This window comes from Salvia miltiorrhiza, chromosome 2, assembly GCF_028751815.1.
Source record: "Salvia miltiorrhiza cultivar Shanhuang (shh) chromosome 2, IMPLAD_Smil_shh, whole genome shotgun sequence".
NCBI lineage: Eukaryota > Viridiplantae > Streptophyta > Magnoliopsida > Lamiales > Lamiaceae > Salvia > Salvia miltiorrhiza.
Genome location: NC_080388.1, coordinates 71789277 through 71799654, shown reverse-complemented (window position 1 = coordinate 71799654; position 10378 = coordinate 71789277). Strand labels below are relative to the sequence as shown.

At 35.5% G+C, this 10378-nt stretch overlaps 3 protein-coding genes across 5 annotated transcripts in view; 1 reads left to right on the top strand and 2 right to left on the bottom strand.

Moving 5' to 3' along the window:
• Positions 1–10378, top strand: part of LOC131008955 (uncharacterized) — a 984029-nt gene that overhangs the window by 549961 nt on the left and 423690 nt on the right. The window lies entirely within an intron of this gene.
• On the bottom strand, positions 313–3997 carry LOC131008928 (alkaline/neutral invertase A, mitochondrial). The gene is made up of 5 exons (XM_057936048.1): positions 2978–3997; positions 2200–2359; positions 1795–2006; positions 1014–1507; positions 313–942 (listed from the first exon to the last, which is right to left on the bottom strand). Exons 1-5 carry the CDS (start codon positions 3695–3697, stop codon positions 567–569), a joined length of 1962 nt encoding a protein of 653 aa, XP_057792031.1. The 5' UTR covers positions 3698–3997; the 3' UTR covers positions 313–566.
• On the bottom strand, positions 4381–8833 carry LOC131008964 (AP-3 complex subunit mu). 2 transcript variants are annotated; one of them, XM_057936114.1, is made up of 8 exons: positions 8517–8833; positions 7922–8021; positions 7698–7808; positions 6748–6837; positions 6335–6582; positions 5569–5778; positions 5268–5475; positions 4381–5041 (listed from the first exon to the last, which is right to left on the bottom strand). In XM_057936114.1, the coding sequence occupies exons 1-8, from the start codon at positions 8549–8551 to the stop codon at positions 4796–4798; spliced, it is 1248 nt and encodes a 415-aa protein (XP_057792097.1). In that variant the 5' UTR covers positions 8552–8833; the 3' UTR covers positions 4381–4795. The 2 variants fall into 2 exon arrangements, with proteins under 2 accessions (XP_057792097.1, XP_057792098.1); XM_057936115.1 differs by having other exon boundaries at positions 7936–8021; positions 8517–8564.

Here is a 10378-nt window from a genome sequence, read left to right as displayed (position 1 = left end):
CATCTTGGTGGATGGATGCAGGTGCTGGGTTCGAATCCTGAAGGGAGCAAATTTTTTTTTCTTTTTCGGATACATTAAATTTAATAGCGGATGCATTAATTTGTATAGCAGATGCAGTAATTTTATTGGTTCTTATGTTCTCACGATAATTGTGGTTCTCACTATAACCGCACCCTATATATATATATATATATATATATATATATATATATATATATATATTCCACCTTTTTTTTATAAAGAGAATTCACCCTAATAATCAAACGCATAGAAAGGAAATCCAACCTGAATGACTCTGCGATGGCATAAACATAAAGAGAAATGGAACATAAATTGATACTAATAATTAAGGTAATACATGAAAATGAAAATGAATGTGAATGTAATGCTGAGGTATCTCTATCTATTAGTAGTATAATAATGTGTTGCATCGACGCAACACTAATAGGGCATGGGCAGCCTTACAAAATATGAGGGCCAACCACATTTTCCCTTTCCTGTATTAGTGTACAACATGTTAAACAAAAACTATGGTATCTTCTGTACAGCAGTGGTGATTGAAAGCATCACACCAGAATCTGAGACTTGGCAAGCCTGCGCGAGCACTTCTTCCGGTTCGAGTTGCTCAACGCACAGATACAGTTCTCGAGGATGTCGTAGTCTTCCTCCCAGTACAGCAGGGCAGCTACGTCGGGCTTCTCCATCAGCATCTTCGACGTCAGGTATCCTGCAATACTCCACGTCTGGTACAGCCGCGCCTGCTTTCCTATGAACTTCCCGCTCCTTGTGTCGTAGTATTCAGGCCACCCGTCCAGAGGAAGCCGTTTCTCAGCTATGTCCAGCGCCTTCTTCGCCAGATCCGTCCTGCGCATCTTCATGCACGCCAGCGTGAACTGCCACATCAGCGTTGGCCACGATCCACCATTATGATACGACCAAGCTCTGCACAAACTCCACATTTTATTATAAGTTACAACACACAAGATTAAAACTGCATCTATATGGAAACTCACGTATTCTTCGGATCGCTTCCAGTGATTATTCGCCACTCCTCCGACTCTACAGCAGGGTAACATATCTTAAGTGGCATTTGGCCTATAAGATCATCCCATTTGGCTTCGATCAGATTCAATACCGCCTCATTCTGTCTCGGAGTGCCCAGAGACGATACAATGGACCAGAGGTTTCCGAGGGTAAAAAACCTAAAATCCATATGAGCTGGCTGCAGATTACCGATAAGATAACCGCCCGTCTCAGGAATCCAATGCATTAACCAATGAGGAATTTGATCAGGGTATATATTAAACTTGTTTGTGGCTTCCGTGGAGTACTCCTCAGTCTTATAACGATATATCTCATTGATTTTCTTCAGATCAACCCAATAATATTCCCTGATGTGAAACGACAATGCACTCAGTCTATTGTTGATGGCCCTCACCAAATTCTTCGATCCCTCGTCTAATGCAAGCATCTCACGAGAGCACCGAAGAGCTGAGTAAAATAAGGACTAAAAAAACAGAATCATTCATGAGAATGTTGCACCTCATCTTTCTTAAACATCAACAAAAATAATGTATGAAACCCATAACCAACTTCTCATACCACCATATAAACTAGAAACTAAGGATATAAATAATGAAAAGATTAAAAATAAAAGGTTGCAGATTAGTTGTGTCAAAGATTTTCTGTCACTCTCCCTAACAGAAATTGAAAACCGGTTGACCTCCATCCCACCCCAATATCGCGTTCTAAAATCTGACAAACAATTCTTTAGAGGATATGCAGCAAACTTACTTGAATCTCCAATGGATGACCATGAATACCCATCCGTCGATCTATCATACAGGAGCCATCAGTAACAAGTAAAGAAGGAAACATATCAAAACCATCTGACAAACAGAGATTTAGAATAAGTTTAATCCCCGTCTGAACATCCACTCTTTCCTGCAATGCGTAGTCCCCGGTGAGCTTCCCATAAGCTCGCAATAAGATAATCCACCACAGTCCTAGATAAATCGGAAACAGTTGCAACATCACAGGAATGAACTGAAAGAAATGAAGCTATTGAATTTCAACAGCTTAAATGTATCAAGTGTTGACTAGGGGTTCACTGTTAAACAGTAGTACGCAACGGAGATGGAAAAGAAACGAACTTGCCAAGCAGTGACATTGTAGCTAAAGAAGAAACAACGTGCATACCAGAATCTACAGGAGCAACACGGCCTATAGCCGATTCCCCAAAATCTGGATCAAGAACTTCTTCAAACTTATTATCATCTATAGCAACAGATCTAACTTTAAAACTTGCTGGCATTAATCCTTGTCCAGGACTATAGCAATCCACCGTTTTCTCCCAACTCTTGAAACAACAAGGGAAATATAAGAAAATGATGGAACATGAATCGGGCAGCCACATCAATGATTAAGCAGGGGTTCATACAAAACCAGGAAATAGAAGGAACATTCATTTAACTGCTTTAATAATGAGTTGAAACTTATCATCTGTTAATGAAATTTGCATCAGAAATTGAATATCCTTAAATTAAATACTACAATATTGTACCTAGGCAATAAACAAAACAAAAACTGCGAGAAAATTCACGATTACAACAGAAAATGCACTAAGTCATCAAAATCTCAATCCAGCTGTTAAAACAACTTTAATGATCAAGCTGATTCTTAAAGCTATTTCTATTCTATTTGCTTGAAGACATGCAAAGTTTGAAGCTTCAGTTACTTAAGTTGTTATATCTTGTATCCTGCAGGAGATATCTAAATGTCACACCCTAAACAGCACAAGAATGTGGAATATACACAAAATTCACACAGTAATAGCATTTAATCAGAATCTGAACAAAATGAAGAATAAAAGAATAGGTATTCAGCAAATACAGGCTAACCGAAAATCCATTTTACACAAGAAAAAGACAAACAGTGATCATAAGAAACTGAAGTTGAAATTGAGAAAGCAGAGTACCTGCAGCTGCAGGGTGTCAAGCAAGAAGTTCCTGACGATCTCTCCCTCACCCTTGAGCAGAAAGGCGAAGGCGGATGGGACGAAATCCCGTATAAACACCTGATCGTAGTTAAGCGGCGACTTGTCGTTGGGATCATTCGCCGCCACAGTGCCCACAGGGCTCCCGCAATACGTGACGATGGCATTCCTCAGCAGCTTCCACGCCTCCTTCTCCACTTCACTCTCCTCCTTCCCCACCTCCACAAACGAGCACTCATTCTTCCCCACATCACCGCAAATTGCCGCATCCGCATTGCTTTTCTCCTCCTCCCCCACCTCCTCCTCCGCCGGCAGCGGCGGAGGCTTCACATTGACGCGCCCCTGCACGTAAACTCTATCGAAATTCTTGTCGTTGACGCTGCTCTCCACCGAAGCCGACAAATTCCTCAAATCCGCCGCAGCTCTCGGAGCAAAGAAATGGGTCCTCGCCCTCCTGCTGAAACTGGAATAGCAGGAGCTCGAGAAGATTCTCGATTGGCCCCACGTCCAAGTCAATGCCGATTTCAACCCCAAAGAAGCCGGCGGAGAGGTATGAAATCGAGAAGCGGGGAAATAATTAATATTCGATCGGAAATTAGAGGGTTTGGGGAGAGGGGCGCCCATAAAAGGGGTGTTCTTGGAGGGCAACAAGATTCTGCAACATGGCGGCTTCATGCTCGTGAATTTGAATATAGCGTTCATCTCATTCGATTGAAACAACAATTCACGAAAGTTGAATTTGAGTTGCGGGAAAGATTAATGAGATGTTGTGGAGCGAAGAATTAGTTAATCCGAATAATAAAAATAAAAAGTAGAAAAACAACAAAAAAGGGATTGCAGAAATGGGAAGAGGGGAAGGGATTGCGGAGAAGATAATTCAGAAATGAAGGGGGAAGCCAAACAAATATAAATAGGGATTCATAGATTCTTCATTCTTGGAACTCGTGGGAAATTTTGTATTGGGCGGTTAGCGGCGGACTTTCTTTTTTCTTTTTCTTTTTTGAGGGAAATTATTTATTTATGAGTATTCTTCTATATCAATTGAAAATCTTTGCGCGGATAGTGTTCCTACCTTTGTGCCTGCGTTCGGTTATTTTATTTTTCATCTTTATGTGATATAGAGATTACGCTTGTCTACAAATTACTTATTTGATTATATACTATTAAATAACTCTTGTAATTCTAAAAAACAAAACTTTCAATGTGTCACTTAAGTTTTTTAATGTAGAAAATCGAACCTTGCAACTTAAATAGATATTCGTCCCTTATGAAATTCGAGTTCGAATATTGCATTAATTCATTAAAGTAATACATTTATTTTGATACAAGAATTACAAATAATTTCCACGTTCATATTTTAAAAAGAATTTCTCATTTAAATTTCATTTCACGTGCGAAACATACTTTTAATATATTAAATTGAAAAAATACATTACTATCATGTCCTTACAAAAATGTAGTTCTCACGATTATATATAAAGGAAAGATACAAACAAACAAAAAAAATCCATCTAAGCATCACCTTGCTCCCTTGCTCAAAACAATTCCATTTGAGCTGAGTAACATCTAAATCACAGAGATCAACTCCAGAAGCAGATTACAATCACAAAGACTCCATATCAACTCCCATCTAAGTGTGAAATAATATTTGAAACAAAAATATATCAAAAAAATCATTACTATCCTCAATCACTTATGGTTAAAAGCTACACATAGAACACAAGGGCAAGTGCACTATGATAAATGTACAACAGAAACACTGAAGGTCGCACGTGATATTCGCCTTCTTGTGTCGAGAAATCATGATCTCACCTGAAACTCACCTCCTCTTGTAAGAGCCCGAAAACCTTTATGTGGTCGAGAAAGTGGATTCTTTAGATCCAGCTTATCGATTTTTAAGCCGGAGAGAGCCACTCCCATAATCCTGAAACTAACTTGGAAAGTGGGAAATACATGAAGCCGGTCCATGCCTGTTTCAAGCACTAAGGTACCTGACATGGAAGGAGCTTTATCTTTTGGCATCCGCCCGATTGTCCATGAGCAGGTCTTGCAGAACACAGGAAATGCCAAAATGCACAAATATTAGCAATCCTATAGAAACTATTACTTCAAATACCACACAAATGCAAAATGCAAAATTCAAATTCAAGCATTTGTATGTTTATTTGGATAGAGATGACAGATGCCCTTCGATGTAATGACTCAGATAACTAGGAACTCAGGACGCTTTATCTTATCCACTAATGCTTGAGTGGAACACTATAGTCTATACCTTGTCAGCAAGAACATTTACGGCTCCATGATTTGAAGAAAGATCAGATGACGTGATACAAGGTGGTAGTCGGAATTGAACTGTCATATTATCAATTGACTTTCCAGGATCATTCCGAATTCCAACTAAAACACTTATTCGACATGTCCCTGAATCTGAGGTGAATTGCGGCTTCACATAGATCGGAGTACTCTTCAATTTCTTTACCCTGAAAGATAACAACATGTATTTAAACTAGAGCGTAGAAGCTGCACCTAATATCATCAGCACAACACCTCTGAAACACTGAAACTCTGCAAACCTGTAACTCATGAGCTTAAATTGTCCATCAGGTGGCACAAAGGATAATATCTGGTTTGATTCCCATGGCCGAAGTCTAACACAAGGGTGAAATCTCACATCGTTAAAAATTGAAGGGTTTGCAAACGACAGAGTGAGATCCGGGAGACCTGACAAATTTGAATTTACTTGAACTTCACCATATATCTCGCATTTCACCAGATTCCCGTCTCTAAGCAGCAGAAAGATGAGAAGGTGAGAGTAATCAGAATGTGCCAAGAAATATAATTTGAGAAACAGTACAATATGAAAGAAATTTGAGTAATATTCAACAATTTAATCTTTTAGAAGTTACCAGAGCAACCTCCATAATGTATTTTACAATTAACTGATTCCATAGTTTTTTATAATGTTATGAAGTGAGTGAATCACAGAATTAAAGTTAGAGCTAGGCCCAATTTTTCTGCAGTTTGAAGCTTGTGAAATAGGCTTGAGATAGGAGCAAGAAGTTAAGTCCCTATAAAGAATGGATCCTTTCAAGAAATATAAAGTGATTGTTGTAGTTTAGTGAATGCAAGGTGAATCCCACAGCCATTGCATTCTTTATTAGCAGACGAGAATATTCCACATTGGCAAATATAGGGTATTTGTAACATTTATGTTTGCAACATGATTTGCCCCTTTTGTTCTCTGAATACCAGGCCACTAGAGAGTAGAGTTGAGCGGAGTTAAGGAATCAAATTTCAGTAATTAATGAAAAGAGAGGCATATGTAGGTATTCCACGCACCTGTTTATAGTAGCATCCATTTCTTCCACAAGATCAACATAAACTTCATTTGTGGCATGCTTAAGGTCTGTTTTTCTCCACGGAACACAAGAAGCAGTTGCTCCTGGAAGTGTATTGCTCACATTGGACGTGTTACCAGTGACAACACTCAGAACCTTACTAACAATGTTTGGAGGAGCTATCATTTCCCTCAGGATATTGGGTTCTGTTGTTAGAGGAAAGCCATTGTCTATCATCTCATCTAGCAGCTGCATAGCATTTAGTTCGGTCAGCTTAAGATTCTAAAATAGCTTAGAAGGATATCACATGAATTATAATTTGTAAATACAACATAATAAATAAGGCCCAATAAGAGAGTATCATTTTTTTTACCAAAAATATAACCAGCCTGCAAAATCACAGAAAATAGATACCTCATAAACAATAACGAAGTTATCCTTAATCAGATCTTCATTCAAGCCATCCAAATAATTCGAAAGAACATCAGCAACCCTGCAAAGAAACTAGAAATCAAACTGTCAAGTGTTTAATAACATCTGCTCAATCTATATTGAAAATCCATACTAAATTGCATGGTGTGGCAGTATAGAAAAGAAAAAGATAAGAGAATCATTAAGAATGTTAAAAAGCAGCAACACTGGCATTTTATTGTCATGACATATATGTTCTGTTTCTACAGTGCATGTGTGATAACATTCTTGATATAACATCTTGTCTACTGATGATACGTACAATATTTGTAACTCTCTGTGGCATCAAACAATTATAATATCACTGTTCTGATACATGCTAGATATTAACATAATGCACATTGCCATATGTACAATAAACTCTCTTGCTGCATAAAATGATTCCAGTATCATTCTTTTAGGATGGTTGTGGCATGTGAAAAATGTTTAAGTTCATTGTTTGTGAATAAGAGTAACAAAGAAGGAACTATTCAGACAGAGTGGTATAAAAATACAGAGCAACGACCCAACTAATTATTTTCACATGGTAGTTGCAAGTGATGATTCTTGCGGCTCCATTAGAATTATTAATTTAACCGTCTATATAAGATTAAAAGTCTTTAACAATTCTTGAAGATAAAAATGTTAGTATCTTTTTTTCGTTGATTGGCTAGGTGTCAACACAGGAGCAAGCAAAACAAACAGTTCAAACAATTGCAACTTAAATCAGGAATAGGGATAGTTACTAATACAGCTGCTCATCTCTTCTATTATGTCACATCTACATGTGGGTAACTCATTAATCCAGTTCAAGTTTCGGAAGAGGGTTTGTGAATCCACAGTTCCCCTTGGATTACTGAAACAGATTACTATAGTTAAATAATTATAAAAGAACCAGGACCCAGGGTACCCACCTCAATTGCCATTAAAGGTGGCATCTCAACTTGGGTGCATGCCAAGAAGGTGATCCCCTCACGAACCACTTGAAATAGGTAGTGGGTGGGTGAAGCAATAACAGGTACAAGCTATAATATCACAAGGGAAAGAAAAAACACATACAAAGAAAAGGCTCAGTACTAAAATTAGGCATCAAGCAAACAACACACAGATCTAATAAATCGATATCCATTCGGAATACCTTCAAAGAATCACCTTGAGTAAGTATTTGGTCCCAGAACCAATCACATATGGCGCGGTCAACCCGGTGACCAGTAAGCTGTTTCTCAAGCAACACTTCCCTGAAATTTCAGATCATATCCGGATCATCAGCATATTCTCTTTTTCTTTCAGTAATTCAGTTGCCCAAAAAATCCCTTTTTCTCCAAATTTTCGTAAGCAGATAAGCATTCCCATTTGGACCAACAAATGCTATACTATCCATTTTCACAGAGGCAAACAGCTAGAACTAACCTGAATCCTAGAACAATCAACTATTCTATTACAGGCTACCATTACTGAAAATATCGAGGTATAATGAAATATGTAAACCCTTAAATTGCCAGTACATAGTGATTCTCAACAATTTCAAAATTTTATATAATCCCAGTACCCTTAAATCTAATAACCCTTTCAAAAATTTATTTCTGCCGGAACATAGTGATTTTCAGTTTTGATAGCTGAATTTGCAAACCCTTAAATCTGAATCACCAATATTGTAAATTTACATAACCAGTAACAATTTCTTGACGCATATATCATAAAAATAGTTGGGGTTGAAAGATTTGAGATCATACCCGGAATCTGATAGAAGAAATATACACTGCAACATGTTTTTCTCGATTTTGTTGCTAAAATTTGTAGAGCACTTAAGTCTCTGATCCAATCCGTTGTAAACTCTATTCCGATTCTCAAACTGGGCTCAAATCCTCAAACAATAATACAACTATTTTCTCTTTTACACGTGAGTAGTATTTAGTGAAACAAATTGAAAGAACCCCTCCAAAAAGAAAAGGAATACTTTAATCTATTTGTAATAGAAATTTTGCCAACTCATTTCTGTTTCTGAAAAGGAAAATTTGATTAATGTTTCAATCATCGGATCAACGTCGAAGTTCTAATTAATCTATTTTATATATTAATTATTATAAAATAAATAGAGTAAGTAAAAATTATGCCATGTAAGTATTTTATAACAACTAGTGTATTACCCGTCGAAATTCGACGGGAAATTATTTTAACTTATTATATAAATTTATTTAATTTAAGGTAATATAGTTGAAAATTTGAATCATATTCCTCAATTAAATGTTAACATTTTGTTAGAATAATAAATATATTCTTTTTATGTAGATTTTTATTTAATAATATTTTGAAAAATGTATCGATATTGAAAATTTTATTTCATCTGAGCATCATCTCGTCTGAACCTTGTAGGATCATATCATAATCTAAATTTCGGAAGACTACAACTAACGTTTGAACATCAGACTTTTGAGTATCATCTCGTCTAGACCTTAAAATACAAAAAATGAATTTTTATGCGTCAAGTTTTTTTAACATCACTATCTGAAGCTTTAAAAATGAAAGTTGACTTGTGAGATTGTATGATTTGGAGCTTCTAACATCATAACTAACTTGTAAACATCATTTTGTATGGAACTTGAAAAAATCTTGATAAACTTTTATGCATTATTAGTTCTAAATATTATAATTGGGTTCCAAGAATCATCTCGTTTGGAGTTATAAAAAAAATAAATTTAACTTGTAAGTATCATCTCATTTAAACTTTGAATGACCACAATTAAGTTACAAGAATTATCTTGTGTGTAGCTTTAAAGATCATTATCATCTTTAGCTTGTAAGATCATAACTAACTTCTAAACATCATCTTGTATGCAGCTTGAAAAATCTTGACAATTTTTTGTGCATTATTTCATGTGGAGCTTGAAATATCATAATTGAGTTTCAAACATCATTTCGTTTGAAATTTGAAAGAATAAAATGGACTCGTGAACATTAATTATCTTCAAATCTTGAGTTTCGAGCATCATTCCGTCTGAAAATTGAAAGAATAAAATTGACTCGTGAACATTATCTCGTTTGAAGTTTGAAAGACCATAACTAAGTTTTGAAAATCATCTCGTGTGTAGCTTAAGAAAGTTGACACGAGATTCAAATTGTATTAATTTATTTAGTAATTTAATTGATAGATTTTCATAAAAAATCTATGTTAAATCCAAATTTTATTTTTAAAATTTTATACAAAATATATTATTTTATAATCAAATTAAATTGAAAAAATAATTTACTTAATCAAACCAATTTATTTTTTCAAATTAAATTAAATTAAATATATTATTATTATTATTATTATTATTATTATTATTATTATTATTATTATTATTATTGTAGTAATGGACGAACAGAAACAAATAAAATTGCAAAAATGAAGAATATATTTTTCTTCCCTATATAAATATAATGTATGGATTTATTTTATAAAAAATAAAAATAAAATTTTAATTATTTTGATAGACATAAAATAAGATTTTGTTTTAAAGTAATCAGTTTATAGAATTTGTGCCTTATTATGCAAACATGTAAATCAATGAGCAGACCTGTTTATAATTTACATATACGTGCATGTCTCAATTCA

Excerpts from the sequence above, each read along its gene's own strand:
- LOC131008928 (XM_057936048.1), bottom strand. The coding sequence starts at position 3,697 with ATGAACGCTATATTCAAATTCACGAGCATGAAGCCGCCATGTTGCAGA. Across the intron at positions 2,007-2,199 it reads TGTTGCTCCTGTAGATTCTG|GACTGTGGTGGATTATCTTA; the intron begins GTATGCACGTTG and ends CGATTTATCTAG. Across the intron at positions 1,508-1,794 it reads GTCATCCATTGGAGATTCAA|TCCTTATTTTACTCAGCTCT; the intron begins GTAAGTTTGCTG and ends CTGTTTTTTTAG.
- LOC131008964 (XM_057936114.1), bottom strand. The coding sequence starts at position 8,551 with ATGTTGCAGTGTATATTTCTTCTATCAGATTCCGG. Across the intron at positions 8,022-8,516 it reads TTTCTTCTATCAGATTCCGG|GGAAGTGTTGCTTGAGAAAC; the intron begins GTATGATCTCAA and ends CTGAAATTTCAG. Across the intron at positions 5,476-5,568 it reads TTTAAGCTCATGAGTTACAG|GGTAAAGAAATTGAAGAGTA; the intron begins GTTTGCAGAGTT and ends GTTATCTTTCAG.